At 41.9% G+C, this 18,016-nt stretch overlaps 1 protein-coding gene across 2 annotated transcripts in view; it reads left to right on the forward strand.

Annotated features, from left to right (window-relative positions):
* CFAP46 (cilia and flagella associated protein 46) overlaps positions 1 to 18,016 on the forward strand; it is a 75,620-nt gene that overhangs the window by 21,814 nt on the left and 35,790 nt on the right. For both annotated transcript variants that reach the window (XM_071564374.1, XM_071564375.1), the window contains exons 18-27: positions 391 to 603; positions 1,890 to 2,103; positions 2,430 to 2,579; positions 3,294 to 3,401; positions 5,211 to 5,392; positions 7,229 to 7,360; positions 8,666 to 8,831; positions 11,484 to 11,568; positions 11,673 to 11,811; positions 12,310 to 12,493. In XM_071564374.1, coding sequence (XP_071420475.1) covers positions 391 to 603; positions 1,890 to 2,103; positions 2,430 to 2,579; positions 3,294 to 3,401; positions 5,211 to 5,392; positions 7,229 to 7,360; positions 8,666 to 8,831; positions 11,484 to 11,568; positions 11,673 to 11,811; positions 12,310 to 12,493 — 1,573 coding nt within the window. The remainder of the gene's footprint in view (positions 1 to 390; positions 604 to 1,889; positions 2,104 to 2,429; positions 2,580 to 3,293; positions 3,402 to 5,210; positions 5,393 to 7,228; positions 7,361 to 8,665; positions 8,832 to 11,483; positions 11,569 to 11,672; positions 11,812 to 12,309; positions 12,494 to 18,016) is intronic.

An 18,016-nucleotide genomic window follows, 5' to 3' on the forward strand; every position in this document is an offset into this window, starting at 1 on the left:
TGTACTTACATCTATGTCCAAGTAGAGCCCAGTGTGGGTATTTAATGATGTCTGGCACTGATGGGGGCAATGCCATCATGTGCCACACATGCATTTAGAAAAAACCCGTGTGGCTGAAGCATGAACCACAGATACTATTTCTGAAGCTAGGAGCATTTTAGTGTCAGAGACTATTCATTTTATGTTGATACCATTTCCTTTCCTGAGTCATCTTCTCATCCCAGTAAAATGTCAGTCAGTGGATGAGGACTTAATAAATGCCACTGAAAAATAATTAAATTTTTCTTCTTGTAGCTGGTTGAGATGTACTATTGCTTATTTAACCATACCATATAACTCCTTCTAGTGTTGAAGCTTTGGAATAACAACTTCTTTCTATTCATTTTATAGTCTATGGATAGACTGCTTATCTGGGTATGCTATGGAAAACTTCCTGCGTGCAGCTGAAATAGGAGAACTACTGAATGAAGCCTGGATTGTCCACAATGCTGTGGTATATATCTTAAATTACAACAGACATCTGATTACTTCAGGAAGACAGAGAGAAATCATTGAGTATCTGCAGACTCTCCTTGGAGCCATCAAGACTGTTGGGCACAATGGGTAAATTTAGATGTTTGGATATGAACATGCTTTCTTCTTCTAAAATATTAAAAAAATATTTTTGCAAACATTGTAAGTCACTTTGTGCTGTGAAAGACATTTCTTGCTGCCTTTGGTTAGTAGTGGAAGGACTCTGGTATATATAGAGTAGCTCTAAAGGTCAATTTAATTTTTTGGTGTGAAATTTACATTTTAATTCTTTCTGTTTGTTCTTTGTTGCTGTACACTGTAAGCCATATTAACTTTGGGCCAATCAATATTAATTTCTCTTCATTATGGAATGTGCATGTGAAAATAGCATTTTGTTAAGCTGGTCAGAAAATTGGGAGAATTTTCTTAGACTATGAGTTTGCATGACAGCTCAAAATGTGTTGTCTTCAACTACTCACAAGTTGAACTCCATTGTAAATATAGTTCATTGTAAATGTTTCTAATCGAAGCAAGTTGGTTGCTACTGATTCTTAAGTAAGAGAAAATAGAAAACAAAATAAATAAAGGGAACGTGCACATTAATAGACCATGAAAAGGGGAACAGATTGCACAGTGGTTTGGAGAAATCCTGTGCTGTAGAAAAAGCAGAGGCAGAATGATTGACTGCTGCAGTCCAAGTCTGCCCATGGGACACAATCCTGGAAATTTTAGCATGATTATTGACAGTGACCTCAGCACTAGGCAGGGTAAAGGGCCAGCAGCAAATGAGTCTCTTTTAACAGTACTGGGAAACAAAACCTAAATTGCAGTTTGTGCAGAGATGAAGATTGGTAATACCTGCTTATTAATTCTGATACTTACCTTAGTTTTATATCAGCAGTAATCTATCCAGTTCATGTTTTCTCAAAAAAACCCTTGCAGCTCAGCACTGAGTGGATTGGCATGAGAACCATAAACAAATGGGTCCATGTGAAGGGTTTGGCTTAGGATAATTTTTAGTAAACAACTATTGCTTTCATGTATAGCAGCCTACTAATAAAAAGTTATGTTTTAATGTCTGTCTGACAAAATATGAATTTTAGTTTTTTTTTTCTGTGATGAAAGAGAACCTTTAATTATAGAAAGAGCTGAAAAAAATGGATGTAAACTCTGAAAGCTGATTGTGGGTTTTGTAGTTTTAAGCATTTAAACTGCTTTTCCAATGGGCAAACTTTTTTGCAACATTCATCATTTTGCTTTTTAAGAAAAAACTAGATTTTCAAGTAATACTTACTAGTTGAAATCAATAAACTTTTGCCTGCCTTTTATTTTGATCTGATGCAATATGCCCTTCTGATTTTTGTTTTCTTCTACAGAAGTGCTGAGATTTTACTGATGTTATGTAATGCTTTGTCTCGGAGCCTGATTATTCCTTGGATTCCAGAGGCAAAACCTGCTGTGGAGAAAGAAGATGATACAGCAATAGACAGTGGCAGAAAAGCTGCAGCAAAGAAACATGAAACAGCAAATGTCACACAATCTCTTTCAGTAGATCCTAGTGGACTTCCTGACATCAAAGCTGCCTTGGAGGTACAAACCCCTTATTTTTTGTAGTTCCTTTTGTTCTGCTGTCACATATTACAATTCCTATAAACTCAATTGTAGAAATTTTTGCAAAAAACATGCTGCCATGTTTTACAGTTCTGCCACACAGGTCCTCCCCAGGGCACACTTGCCAGCTTGAGGCTGAGGGCTGCAACTTCCATTTGTCTGTGGGATCACCTAAAGGAGATGTTATCAGGCTTAGAGATGAATGTGCAATAATTTTAAAATAACTAATCGGTGGCATGTTCCATACAAGAATTTTGCCACATTTCTCTTGTGTTTCAGGTTCTTTTTTCTCTCTTGGTTTTTAGATTTGTGAATTTGCCCTAAATGTGATGACTGGAATCACACCTAAGGAAATGGTCCCTGTTGCTGCACAGCAGCAGGTCATTGCTACCTGGGTGAAAGCAAAGCAGTTAAATCAGCAGCAGATCAGAAATAAACCTGGGACTCAGGACAAGGTATGATTTCCCTGAAATCCTTCAGAATACTGAAACTTCCTAAGAAAAGTTAAATTCATGTATTCATTTAATAACGACTGAAGTTATCAATACATGTTTTCTTTTGTATATTTGAATACAATGTGACAAAAAATTTTGGCTGTTGTTCCAATAAATCCTTATGGAACGTAGCAAATTCTTCACATTGGGCATAGCACTTCTTAACTCTACTCTCTGTTGTTTGCTGCCATGGTGATGTCATATGGTGACTGCTGAGCAAAGTTGAGCTTGAATTCATATGAGTGAAATAATAAAATATCTCCATTAAATATGTTAAGAAAAATCATCTATATTTATATTGACATTTACTGTGGCTTCTTTATATATAGATTATAGACCTAGTAAGTTGGAAAGCAGTATTTTATTCCAATATTTTCATTTTATAATGTCCATAAAACTGGAATTCCTTAATGAGATATGAAATTTACCTTAATTGTCTTGTTGAATATGGGGTTTTAGTGTTGAAACTGTAGTAGTTCAGAGTCCACAATGTTAAATAAAAATTTATAAACACATAAAATCCCCCTTTTTAAGGACACAATAGGGATGAGGACTTGCTTAAAGCAAATTGAGGTCTTTAAGCATTATTATTACCTTGTCAGCTTAATTAATGTTGTCAATATTATTAACTTGCAAAAAAAAATCTCATAATGTGAATTTTTTGTTTCTGCTTAGAATAATGATGAAACACAAAATCCAATGGCAAGAATTCTTGTTGATCTGGAAATGTATTCATGTAACGGCTTGGGTCTCATGGATTTCACTGTTCCTAGCTTATCTCAGGTATTTCTTTTTAAATTAGCTCTTGAGTTTAAAGAAATTGCATATTATGTGATCTCAGTTTCAATTTTGAATGGAGGCAAAATTAATTTGGAAACCTGTATTGTACCATTATTTCCTTTAAGAATTTCCAAGAGATTGGATATTTGTGACAGGAGGAAGATTTTTGTGACAGAATGTTTTCATTTCTCCAAAGAACAGATTGCATTAGAATACCAGCATTAGAATTATATCCATGTTGCTCCAACAGACTGTTTCCATAACCAGAAGATGGGCATTGGGGACTCAGGTGAATTCTGTACAGAACCATACTTCTAACCTTTCATTTTTCTCATGGAGAAAACATATAAGAATCACACAGTCATTTAGATTGAAAAGCATCTTGAGACTATCCAGTCCAACCATCCCCAGCACTGCCAAGGCCACCACTAACCCATGTCCTCAAGTGCCACATCCACACAGCTTTTCAATCTGTCCAGTGACAGGGACTCCACCACTGCCCTGGACAGCTGTGCCAGGCCTGGACAGCACTTTCTGTGGAGGAATTTCCCCAATAGCCAAACTAAACCTCCCCTGGCACAGCTCAGGCTGTTTCCTCTTGTCCTGTCCCGTGTCCCTGAGAGCAGAGCCCGACACCCCTGAACCGGCTCCCTGCTCCTGTCAGGGAGTTGTAGGGAGGTGTAGGGTTCATGTTAGAAGTATTCAAAATGTCAACAGAAAACTTCACATTGTAGTGAAGTTACTTTTGGCAGTTACAACTACACTTGGTTAATATTTAAAGAATTAGGTGACTTGTTGATGAGTCTTATACAATGTGTATTTTCTTGAAGTACTTGCTTTTGGTCAGTCTTTGGTAGTTGCTCACAATGAACAGTGAGTTTTCCTGTGATCCTGTTGGTTACCAGGCTGCTCAAGAGCAACAGAGGTAGTGTAGAAAGCTTTATACCTTATATTTTCAAAACAGTGAGTTGTAGCCTTACCTGTTTGATTACCATCTTTATAGTTTCTAACTCTTGTAAAGAGCTTTCTTAGCTGGGATGTATTTCCCCATTTAGCTGGGAATCTGGTGGTATTGGCCAACACTTTTGTAGAAATTCTTCTTTCTGCAGAATGGGATCTGGGCCCTCATAAATTTGTAGGTATCGAATTCTAGTTTACAGATTTATGCCAAGTACTATGAGTTGGCTTTAGGTATTGCTGTGCTGGCTTGGTTTCATATGACAGCGTTTGCATTTGGCCCAATTCATTAACAAGCACAGCTGGAACGGAAAGGAATGAAAACATTTAGATCCTACGATAAATCTAGATATGAAACAACATATATATATATGTTTAGGTTGGAAAAGACCTGTAAGGTTATGGAATCCAAGCTTCCATATATTTATATATATCTCAATTTTATATTACAACGACTGGTTGTTGTAGAACCAGTTCTATCTCCCATTCTCACTTTGGCTTAACTCAAATGGTCTCTGAATTTTGAGTCCTGTTCCACTGATTTTTGAGAGAGGACTGAGGACAGAATAAGTCATGGCAGATACTTCTGGCCAAAGGGCATGCACACTTACAGCTGAATTTACACACAGTGTGGTATAAGGTGAATGATGCTTCTCTTGTATATTGTGGTTGTACTTGCAGCTCTTTAGTTTTCTGGATGGTTTTATCGTGCATGTGTTCCATGCCCAGCTGGATTGTAAGGAAGATACATCTGTAAACATGTAAGTGCTGTGGAAAAGAGCATAATAAACCCCTAAAATTTAAAGTCTTTTTTTCTTCCTTTTTTCCTCTTTTTTCTTTCTTTTTCCCTGCTAGTTAGTGAAACTGGCTTTGGAATGCAGTTGGTCAGATTCCTTAGTGGAGCTGCAGACACTGACACGACTTACCTATTTCGCGTATGTGTCACAAGACTATGAAATAGTGACAACTTGTTCCAAAAGGATCTTGGAATCAGATGGGAATTCTGTCCACAACAGAGATACGAAGAAATTGGACATGTAAGTACATGGAATTTTGCAAGATACCTGGTGTAATTGAACTAAGCTTTAAAGAAATAATGTAGAGGGTAAATGCCACTGGTGACATAACCAAAAATGAAAGGATCTTTTTTTGCAAAGAAACTGTACAGTTAGAGATGAAAGTGAAAGGCAGTGAGAGATCCAGATTGTGGCTCTGGACCCAGTTCAGGAAGACAGATGAAGTTTGTTATCCAAGTGAGTCAGCAGGTCATCCCAGGAATGATTGCTTTTCTGAAATGGTCTCTGGCAATCATGGTATTTTGACTGTTTTATAATCTCCAGGCAGAAAATAGCTGATTCAAGTTCTTCTGCTGATGCAAATTGCTTCCAGTGCTGACCTGCCTCTAGTACACCAAGGGTCTCCACAGTTCCTGGGCCAGGGTGAGCCTGGGGGTGATGGAAGCTGACAGCAGCTCCTGGATTGCAGGCTCTGCTGTCAGGTGCCCCTTATGGACTCAATGCCACTGTGCACAGGGGTGCATTAGGAATGAAACTCATGTCTCTAAAAGCCCAGTCTCTTACTTAAGTGATAATTCAAAACTTTCATTCCAAATCAAAGAAAAAACCAAAGTAAGCCAACCAAACAAAAAAAAAGTCACAGAAGGATTTCATAAATAATGGATCTGTTGGTAGAGTCCTTTAGTACAGAAAGGTGATATCCTTTGATCCCTCTATTTTTTTACTTAATTTCCTCCAAAAGCAGGATTTAATTTTGTCAGAAGAGGAAAGAATCAGCAATTTTTTGGAATGGAGGAAGTTTAAAATAAACATATGAAAAGATTTGGGTACAATATATTGTTCAATTTTTTCTCTCCAAAGTAACTTCCCTTTAAAAACAGTGTTCTGCTCTTTGAAACTCGTGCTTGTTTTCTGCCTGGTGAAACAAAACCCGTGTAACACCAAGTAAGATACCCTAATATGAAACGCATAGTTTCAGATCTTTACAGAAATTGAGAGAATACTTGCTGCACATCCAGCAATCAGCAAGGTGATGAATGCTGAAGTGTTTGATTCTTTGACAAAGCATTGTAGTCATGGATCGTCAATGCTGTTTCCACAGCCTGGGGCCAGGGAGTTGGTTCTGACCGTGTTGCTGGGTCGTGCTGCGGGCACTGGTGCCCTCTGGTGTGCCCGGACCGGGGCTGTCAGTTCTCACACAGGGTAGCACAGGGCAGCTGGAGGGTTTGCACCTGGTAACTAACACGTTAAAAATCCTGCAGATTGTGGTTCTTCTTTCTTACAAAGTCACTATTAACCAAAAGTTTCAAATTTATTGGCTTATTAATTTTTAACTGATTAACTGTGACATTGAAACCTACATTGTTTTCTTTTAAATATAGTAGAATAGGATCTATATCAATTTCTCTAGAGCCCTTTGCATAATTTACCAAACATAAGCATTACAAATTAAAAAAAAAGTATCAAAAGTTGTCTAGTTTTCCTCATTTCTGTTTTGAATTGCTTACTGTGTAAGTCTGATTTTGGACTAATATTTTGTTTGAAGTACAATAGAGAAACATGAAGAGAAAACTACTCATCTAATTTCTTCCCTTCCTAAATATAGATAATATTTTTTTTTAAATCTGATTTTACAGATTTATTTTCGTTGGAAGTGTGAAAAAGGTACTTTATCTTTTCACAAAATGTTCAGTTTTTGAAATGTTTTATAATTTTAAAATAAAACTCAGCAGAAGCATTTGTAACTTCCAAAGCAAGGGACATCTACATAGTGGCAACTTGAAAACATCATTGATAGGAACTGGGAAGGTCTTAGACTGGAAGACAGCACTTCCTGAAGTGTTCACCTTTGTGCAGGCCCGGTGACAGAGTGAGACAAGAAATATTAAGCACCACTGCCTGTATACAAGGACAGAGCATAATGGAACATCTGTCTGGAAGAAAACATCTGCGTGTAGCAGCATCAAAAGCCTTTGCTCAGAGTGCCAGGTATGTTTTATTTTGAGAGAAGACTAATATAAAACATATCTAAAATTTGATTACCAGTTTGGGAATCAACATATTTTCTCCCCAAACTGATAAAAGTCAAAATATTTCCAAGTTAAAATGTTTAACAAAGGATTTGAGAAACTTTTCTACTTCAGTAAATTTGTCCTTTCCACATAGCTGGTCTTGTAGTGTCATGGGATCATAGGCAAGCATGGCTGGCAGGACTTCAGAAGGGATCTGGTGCAGATTCTTCTTGCTGAAAGCAGGGTCAGCCCCGGGCTTTGTCCAGTCTGGTCCTGAGGGAAGGCCCTCGGCCTGTGTGAGTGCCCTGCAGCACTGCCTGGCCATGTTCACGGGGGATCTCTGCATGTCCACACTCTGAACCCTGCTCATTTCAAGTTGGGCCTGTTCCTGCTTGGCCTGCCATGCACTGGGAGGAGCCTGAGCGGTGCTTCTCAAGAAGAAACTTCTCCTCATTAGGTCCCCCAAAGTTGACTCCTCACCTGTCCCTCTTCTCAAAGCAAGTGCAGTCCAGTCCTTGGATCATCTTGGTGGCCCTGCACAGCACTCCTTGTGATTTGCCCATGTCTGGCATGTGTTGGCTGGCCTAGAATTGGCTGCAGGAGTCTAAATGTCATCTAAAAGGTGCTGTCTAGAGAGTGATCAGATTGCCAGTTTCAAAAAACTGCTTTTATAAAAATAGTAAAACTATTCAGTTCGTGATTATATTAAACCAACGCATCATTTTTCACTAAATTTTCAAGCTTTTGCTCACTCAGGTGATTATTATGTTGTATCACAGTCTGGAGAATTATTAAATTTTATTAATTCAAAGTAACATTTGCATAAACTGTGCTTAAAGCAATTTGAATGCAGCTGGAGGCACTTGGGACACTGTGCTTAACAAAAATCCATAGCTTGTTAATAATTGTTTTGTTCTATTTTTTGATAGTTTTTAGAATGAGAAGTTAACATAATAGGAAGCCAAAAAAGTGTATTATGGCAACATCTTAAGTAGATTTCTGCTGTTTTTAATGAATGCTCTTGAACTAAGATTGTACAGAAATACATTAAAGTAATCAATATGCTACTTATTTATTGCTACTTCTGAATGTGGGAAGGTGTTTGGTATATAAAAATGGAAATCACCTTTTGTATGAAGTTCATATGCTAATTCCTCACTGCTGAGATTACATATGGTGGTGTGTAAATCAGGTAAACCCAAATATTTGTAGAAGTAAACTCCTTTATTTTGGCTGAAGTGGGATTGTTTTCCCTCATTAAGATTTGCTCCTCTTTCTTCAGGTATGCAGGTGAAGCTGGAAATTACTCCCTCGTAATGTTTGCAGCAAGACACTTTTGGAATGCATGTTTACCTTGGCTGGGCTCTCCACATGACAGAGAACAGCTTAAAGAACCTACTGAAATAATTCTTAAGAGTATCATTAAAGCAGAATCTAAAAATAAACAGGTAAGAGTTTCTAACAGGTATTGTTAACTGTGCTTGTGTTCAGTGATTGGTTCTGATGGTAAAGAAGCTTCAAGATATCTTTCCTAAGAGGGGAAAGGGACTTACTTGGCATAAACACACTCATGGTTTTCTTACCTTCGTTCACATAACACACGTTGGACATACAGGGACTCACATACTTTTTAGTCCATTTGATGATTCTTAGGATTTTAGGCACTTGTCAAACTCATAAAAGTTTTCCTCAAAGTAATTTGCTCTCTGATTTAGAAAATTCTGAAAATCCAGGAAAAAAAGTCACTTCTAGAAACTCTGATAATAGATCCTAAAACACTTGCTCAGAAAAAAAAAGTGTTACTAAATGAAGGCTCCCCCTATATGCAGATTCAAATTTCTCTTACCTGCAAAAAGGAATTTTCACTTTGCATATCTTCAGGCTTTTAACAGACTATTTAGCACTTTGGCATAGGAAGAAGTTATAATTTAGATGGCATGGAGTCTGTGATAAAATTAAATACTTGTTGGTGATGAACAGTGTGTGTAATCCAGAGAAGTCATCCCCCCTGAAGCAATATGTAGGTGATGTGCATTGTACAACACATCTCACCACGTGGACTTCCTTCTGCACACTGAAACGTCCATGTACATTTTCAACTTCTCTTACTTCAGAACTCGACAGAGCTGATCTATTTCTCCTTCTAGATTTCATTTACGTGTCAGTGAAGTTCATGTGAGTTTTCCTGTGCATTTCCATGGGCACAATTTCAATTAGAACTTGAAGGGATTGTTGATGACTCTGCATCCAAGCTCAGTGGTACAAATAAGAGTGCATCTCAGATCATCAAGCAGTGTAGTAGAGCAATAAAAACTTCAGTTTCAGTTCTCCTCAAGCCATGTTTAAATTGCAGATAATCAGAGATGGTGACTGGTCTCCTTATTCTGAGTGTGTGGGACCTGATGAGTACAATGTGTACTTGAAAGCACAGTGAAGACTGTAAGCTTAATGGGATTTTGACAGTGTTTAGATACATAAAAGTAACTGCCATAAGCACAGTCCTAAATTTTCATTTATTTCCAGGGATATATTTAAAATTATTAAAAAGGAATATTTCATTGCATGTATATCATTAACTCACTACCAGAGTGTATTTTCAGAGTGAATCCTTAATAAATTGTATTAAAAAGAAAGACTTTAATGAAGACAATGAGTTTACAGTTTAGGTAGCATAGATCTTTTATGTTTGAAAATGTTAGTAATTCTTATGAGTTAGCAGTAACTTCAGATAATAGTTAGGAAAAATTATTTCCTATAAACAGTGTTCAGTATTTGATTATTTCTGGAGTTACCCAATTATTTTGATACATACACACCGTGGAAACCTTTCGAAGAGGCAGGAACAGCTCTCCAGTGATCCCTGATTAGGCTGACTAGGCACTTTTAAAATGCAGTCCCATCTGGAGAAGCATATACCAGCAGATGTCCAGATGTTCATTCCCCAGTACCCTCAAATCCTTCACTGCAGGACTGCTCTCCGTTCGTTCCCCAGTCTGCTCTGGTGGTGGGGTTTGCCCTGACAGAGGTGCAGGACCTTGCTGAACTTCACAGGGTTCCCTTGGACCCACTCCTGCGGCCTCTCAGGGTGCCTCTGGGTGACACCTCCTCCCTCTAGTGAGTGAAGGCCACCACTCCCCTCGGTGTCACCGGCAGATGTGCTGGCAGTGCCCTCAACCCCCTCGAGTATGTCAGCGATGAACTAAACAGTGTTGGTCCCAGTAAGAACCTGTGGGATACCACTCGTTACTGGTTTCCATTGGATGTGGAGCCAGTGACTGGAACTCTTCAGGTGCAGCCATCCAGTCACTTCCTTGTGCATCCAACGTTCCATCCAGCAAACCTGTATCTGTCCAGTTCATCAGCAGCAAGGCTGTGGGGCACCGTGTCCAAGGTCTCGCAGAAGGACAGGTGGATCACATCTGTAGTTCTTTCGTTGTCCACTGATGCAGTCACTCCGTTGCAGAAGGCCACTAAATCAGTCAGATTTTGTGCCTTCATGGAAGTAAATACTGATTGACCAAATCTGATAAATCTCTGACAATGCTAATGTAATACCCAAAGGTTGTGACTGTAGCTCAATTAACTTATTGGCATTGTCCTTTGTGTATTCAACAGTCAACATGTCATATGTGGATCTGTTTGTCAAACAAGATAATGAATTTACCTTTGAAGATGGAAAACTGTGTTGTAGAGAGGGAAATGGTTAACAAATTTCCAGTCTTTGTGTGAGAATCGTGATAGATTTTCCCAGGTAAAGCCTGGAGCAGGAGTGTAGGACAGAGACCTCCAGAGGGTCTCTGTCTGCTTCAACTCCTCTGATTCTCTGAGACGACTTCGAGAGTTCTTGTTATTTAATGACTGTAACTGATTGAATATTATTGAGTCTGCTGGTTATTGTTGTATTGGGTTGGTATTACAGGACTCAAATCTGGAGAAATGCCTGTGGCTTTCCTGTGCTCAAGCAGCTATTTAAGTTACAGGTTACTAGTTCATAGTCGCTGTATGGATTGGTTTACAGATAAAACAGAAGTTCAGTAATCCTTGAAGATATAACTGAAAGATAAAGGCCTTTTTTTCCCCTTTTTTTTATGTCTCTTTAGGAAACGAAAGACACGTGGCCTTTGCATCAGTGGATGACAAAGGATTTTCAAAGTATTGGGTTAGCAGTTGAACGCCTTCTCCCAGGCATGTTCTTCCTTTTTTGATCTGGTAATAGAAGCCCAGTATTTTGTAATATCGTTCTTCTAATTCTGCAATATATTAATAAATCATTTGAATATGCTTCAAAGGTGCTGAGGAAGATCTGATAATAAGAATCTCATTATATGGGTTATTATTCCACATATATGGTGATAAAGCTGATTGGGAGACAGCACTTAAAGTCCTGGATGAAGCTGTTCAAGTTTTGCCTCAGACAAGACACAAGCTGTAAGTTGGTTCACTTACTTTTATTAAAATAAGCATCTTGATTCTTGAGAAATATAAAACTCTTTGAGTATTTTTTTATTTTACATGGGGAAAATACTATTTATCAGCCTGTCTGTTCTTAGAACAGAAAACACTGTTGTATCTTTTCAATGAGAAAGACATGCATAGGCAGTGCTTCCTGTCATTAATCTGTAAATCTAGTTTTTAAAAAACTTGTATATCAGTAATATCGTACTGTCCAAGAAAATAGATGCATGAAATGTGGCTATGAGGCAGAAGCTTTAATTTTCCTAACTGCAAACTCATTTGCATTAAATGGAAAGTAATTATCCAGGGTTCTGTTTCTATAATCTTACCCAAGTTCCAGGTTTTATGCCCTTTTATGACAGTTTGCAAACTTTGCATCTTTGTACCATACTGATATGAACTAGTAGATCTACAAAGTTACTGTAAAGGTACAGATGCACATAATTTATAATTTGTTGGATCTTTTTCTAGCCTGATTTTCAAACACATGGCTACAGTGAGGGCAGGATTGGGACGCAATTTTATGGTGGCCATTCAGAAAATCAGTCGTGAAAATAAAGAGTATTTGTCACAGATGTGGCGTCACTTGGCGACAGTCTCCAGAAGTACTGCTGGCCAGTTGAGCTGTTTCCAAAATGCAATCATTGCTTCACAGGTTTGTCAGTTGCTGCTGTTTGTTTCTGTTGTAGTTTGGGATTATTATGTAAATTCTCTCCCCTGCCACTTAACTGCCCAGGCCAGCGGTTGACAAAAGAAGTAGTTAACTGTGATCGCTGGGGTGGGGGCAGGTTTGTCTCTTTTGGTTTTTTTTTGGATATTCTCCTCAGTCTTGGCTCGGCGGAACGGGGGAGTGGGGGCTCCAAGGAGGCAGGCTGCCCTGCTGGTTACTGCTGGGGTTTTCCCTGGCTGTCTTGCCGCTGCCTACTTCGGATTACTTTTTCCTGCCGTGCTGCTACCTGCCTTGGATTTGCTGCTGGTCGCTCGTACCTTTTCTGCTTCTTGGACGGGGAACACAAGGGAAAGAGACTGAGTCCATCTGAAAGCCCACTGCTCGTCTGTTTCGCTGGAGAGGGACTGAAACTCACTCTGCAGCCAGCGGGCTGTGACAAGGACACTTAAGTATAACCTTTTCTCCCGGAGGAAAACCTGCTGGGTTTTGTTGTTGTTTTTTTTTTCTCTTATGGTGTTGGGGAAGTGGGTTGCACTAGTCTGTTTACATATATATATATATATATATAGCAGTTATCCTTCTTGTATTAAAATTCCTTTTCTTAAATTTGATAAAGAGTGGTGTGATTATTGAGGAGGAGGCCCCTCCCCTGCTTGTGGGTAAAACATTTTGGTTTTTCCCTCAAACCGAGACATTTCTTGGCGCCCAACGTGTGGGGCTTGTAAACAAAGAAGGATAACTGCTATTTTGTGGCACCATGTGGGTCTTGAGCTTAGAGTTCATCAGGACCGTCCTGTATAATATATTGGCTTTTTGTTGGTACAAATTCATGCCAAAAGGAGCGGCAGGTTTAAGTCTTATCAACAAATCAATGAGCAAAACTCAAATAGCCGCAATTATTATTGAGTTCTTACTCTGGATTTATGGTGCCATGAATTCGATGCCTTTGGATGTCATGTGGGTGGTGCTCTCCAGGCTGTTTTCCTGCCGCAACCTAAGCTGCTACCTCTGGGGATTCAGTGATAATAGTACGGACCCTTGGGAAGGAACAAAGGGGAATCTCTTCTCCCAACCCTTTGTCCATTCCCCATTCAAGTCTGCTACAACAGCTTTTGAGATGTTTAAATTCTCCCTGGATGCCAGAGATATCTTGCTCTTTATGGTTTTTCTGCAGGGTTGTATCCCTGCAGCTTACAGAATGTTTGAAGGTAGGGCCAGGGTTTTTCCAGAATGCATTCAGAAACCTAGCCCAGTGAAGGGGGAAAAGCGAGAGAATAAAACCCCTGATGCCACAGTGAAGGGAGAAAAGGATGAGGCTAAACCAGGAGGACAGGCCAAGCCTATGGAAGTTGCCCCTATTCAGAAAAGGAAATATAAGACCAAATTAGACCATCCAGCAGACGATGAGGGGGCTGCTGCACCTCCACAGCAAGCAGACCCAGAGCCTGAGATTATCACTGAGTCATTGTCATTTGATAATCTCCGTAGTTTGCGGAAAGACATTGCTCGACACCCGGGTGAGCCCATCCTGACTTGGTTGATCCGAGTTTGGGACCTTATGGGTGAAACCTTACAACTGGATGGTGCTGAAGCCAGGTTTTTGGGGGCTCTGGCCCAGGACGTGGCTATTGAACAGGTGTTCGTGAGGGAATCAAAGCCCCTTTCACTCTGGGCACGACTTCTAACGAGTGTAAGAGAGAAGTTTGTTTATAGAGAAATCCTGCAGGAACATCATATTAGGAAGACTTGGAAGACGATGGAAGAAGGAATTTTACGTCTGAGGGAGATGGCAATGATGGACGTGCTTTTTGGAAGAGGTGGGCAAGCCAATAATGACCCTGACAAGGTCAGATGCACACCACATATGTGGTGGGACCTTTCACGCTCGGGGCCAGCTGAATACACCGATTTCCTGGCATCCATGTATAGGGAAGAGAACCAAGAAACAGTGGGCGCTGTAGCAAATAAGCTCCGGATATATGAAAGCATGACCCACAGCCCAACGCAGGCCCGTATTTCTGCTGTAGAGACATTGGTTGAGAGTCTCAAGACGCTGCCTGCAGAGGTAAAAGCGATCAGAGAGGAAATTAGGGAAAGTCTCCAAGTGGCACCAGTGCGAATGAGAACCTCTGAAGTCAGAGCCAGACGCCCCCCAGCCAGAGGAAGTGGACAGACCTCACGAACTGAGATGTGGTACTTCCTGGCCAAACATGGAGAAGACATGGGACGGTGGGATGGGAAACCCACCCGTGCCCTTGCAGCCCGAGTACAAGAACTGAAGGAGAATGGAAGAAGGTCAGTGAGAGTAAGTGCAGTCCCAGTTTCCCACGGGCAAGAATCTGACCCACAGGAGGGCACCTCCCAGGTGTACTCATCGAGAAAAGGTTCTGACCGCTATGACCAGGATCAGTGTTAGAGGGGCCCTGCCTCTAGCCAGGTAGAGGCACGGGACAACCGTGTCTATTGGACTGTGTGGATTCGATGGCCTGGTACATCAGACCCACAAAAGTATAAGGCTTTGGTTGATACTGGCGCTCAATGCACATTAATGCCATCAGGACATGTGGGCTCAGAAACTATTTCTATTTCTGGGGTGACAGGGGGATCTCAAGAGTTGACTGTGCTAGAAGCTGAAGTGAGCTTGACAGGGAGAGATTGGCAGAAACACCCCATTGTGACTGGTCCAGCCGCCCCATGTATCCTGGGCATTGACTACCTCAGGAATGGATATTTTAAGGACCCAAAGGGGCATAGATGGGCTTTTGGAATAGCCACTGTACAGACAGAAGGGATTGAACAATTGAACTCATTGCCAGGTCTCTCAGAAAGTCCTTCTGCTGTTGGACTGTTGAAAGTTGAGGAACAGCAAGTGCCAATTGCCACCACGACAGTGCACCGTCGGCAATACCGAACGAACCGTGATGCTGTGATCCCCATCCATAAGATGATCCGTGAACTGGAGAGCCAAGGGGTGGTCAGCAAAACCCACTCACCCTTCAACAGCCCCATCTGGCCTGTGCATAAGTCTGATGGAGAATGGAGATTGACTGTGGACTATCGTGGCTTGAATGAAGTTACCCCACCGCTGAGTGCCGCTGTGCCGGACATGCTGGAGCTCCAGTATGAACTGGAGTCCAGGGCAGCAAAGTGGTATGCCACTATTGACATTGCTAATGCGTTCTTCTCCATTCCTCTGGCACCAGAGTGCAGGCCACAGTTTGCTTTCACCTGGAGGGGCGTGCAGTACACCTGGAACCGACTACCCCAGGGGTGGAAACACAGTCCCACCATCTGTCATGGACTGATCCAGACTGCACTGGAGAAGGGTGAGGCTCCAGAACACCTGCAATACATTGATGACATCATTGTGTGGGGGGACACAGCAGAAGAGGTTTTTCAGAAAGGAGAGAAAATCATCCAGATCCTTTTGGGAGCTGGCTTTGCCATCAAACGGAGTAAGGTTAAGGGACCAGCCCAAGAGATCCAGTTCCTGGGAGTGAAGTGGCAGGATGGACGCCGTCAGATTCCAACAGAAGTCATCAATAAGATCACAGCAATGTCTCCACCTACCAGCAAAAAGGAAACACAAGCCTTCCTGGGTGCCATAGGGTTCTGGAGGATGCATATCCCAGCATACAGTCAGATCGTAAGCCCTCTCTACTTGGTAACCCGTAAGAAGAATGATTTCCACTGGGGCCCTGAGCAGCAACAAGCCTTTGACCAGATCAAGCATGAGATTGCTCAGGCTGTAGCCCTTGGACCAGTCAGGACAGGACCAGACGTACAGAACATGCTCTACTCCGCCGCCGGGAATAATGGCCTGTCTTGGAGCCTTTGGCAGAAGGTGCCTGGTGAGACTCGAGGCCGACCACTTGGATTCTGGAGCCGAGGCTACAGAGGATCTGAAGCCAACTATACCCCCACAGAGAAAGAGATCCTAGCCGCCTATGAAGGAGTCCAAGCCGCCTCAGAGGTGATTGGCACAGAAGCACAGCTGTTTCTGGCACCTCGACTACCAGTGCTGAAGTGGATGTTGTCAGGACAGGCTGCCTCTACACATCACGCCACTGATGCTACCTGGAGCAAGTGGATTGCCCTGATTACGCAGCGCGCCCGTATAGGAAAATCAAATCGCCCTGGGATCCTGGAAATCATCACAAACTGGCCTGAAGGTGAAAATTTTGGTCTAGCAGATGAAGAGGAAGAGCAGGTGACACGTGCGGAAGAAGCTCCACCATACAATCAATTGCCAAAAGAGGAAATACGCTACGCCCTCTTCACCGATGGCTCCTGTCGCATTGTAGGGACTAATCGCAAATGGAAAGCAGCTGTATGGAGTCCCACCCGACAAGTTGCAGAAGCTACTGAAGGAGAAGGTGGGTCGAGTCAGTTTGCAGAGCTTAAAGCCGTGCAGTTGGCCCTGGACATTGCTGAACGAGAGAAATGGCCAAAGCTTTACCTCTACACCGACTCATGGATGGTGGCCAATGCTCTCTGGGGATGGTTAGACCGATGGAAGAAAACCAATTGGAAACGCAGAGGGAAACCCATCTGGGCTGCCGATATATGGCAAGATATTGCCACCCGAGTAGAGAAGCTGATTGTGAGAGTCCGCCACGTAGACGCACACGTGCCCAAAAATCGGGCCAATGAGGAACATCTCAACAACCAACAGGCAGACCGAGCTGCGCAAGTGAAAGTATCACAGACAGATCTGGACTGGCAGCACAAGGGAGAGCTGTTCTTGGCTCGATGGGCCCATGATGCCTCGGGCCATCAGGGCAGAGATGCCACTTATAAATGGGCACGAGACCGAGGGGTGGATTTAACCATGGACATTATCTCTCAGGTTATCCACGACTGTGAGACATGTGCTGCCATTAAGCAGGCTAAGAGAGTGAAGCCCCTGTGGTATGGTGGACGCTGGGATAAGTATAAGTACGGGGAGGCCTGGCAGGTTGACTACATCACACTGCCACAGACCCGCCAAGGCAAGCGCTATGTGCTCACCATGGTGGAAGCAACCACAGGGTGGCTGGAGACACACCCAGTGCCTCACGCCACTGCTCGGAACACCATCCTAGGCCTGGAAAAACAAGTGCTGTGGCGACATGGCACCCCAGAACGAATTGAGTCAGATAATGGAACTCATTTCAAAAACAGCTTAGTTGCTACCTGGGCGAGAGAACATGGCATTGAGTGGGTGTATCATATCCCCTACCATGCACCAGCTGCCGGGAAAGTTGAGCGGTGTAATGGACTGTTGAAAACCACTTTAAAGGCGTTGGGTGGAGGGACTTTCAAACACTGGGATCAACACTTAGCAAAGGCTACATGGCTAGTCAACACTAGAGGCTCTGTCAATCGAGCCGGCCCTGCCCAATCAGAACCCCTTCACACTGTAGATGGAGACAAAGTCCCTGTAATACACCTGAGAGGTATGCTAGGGAAAACAGTCTGGATCAACCCTGCCTCAGGCAAAGGCAAACCCATTCGTGGGGTTGTCTT

This window comes from Pithys albifrons, chromosome 9 (genome assembly GCF_047495875.1).
Source record: "Pithys albifrons albifrons isolate INPA30051 chromosome 9, PitAlb_v1, whole genome shotgun sequence".
In the NCBI taxonomy this organism is placed as follows: Eukaryota; Metazoa; Chordata; class Aves; order Passeriformes; family Thamnophilidae; genus Pithys; species Pithys albifrons.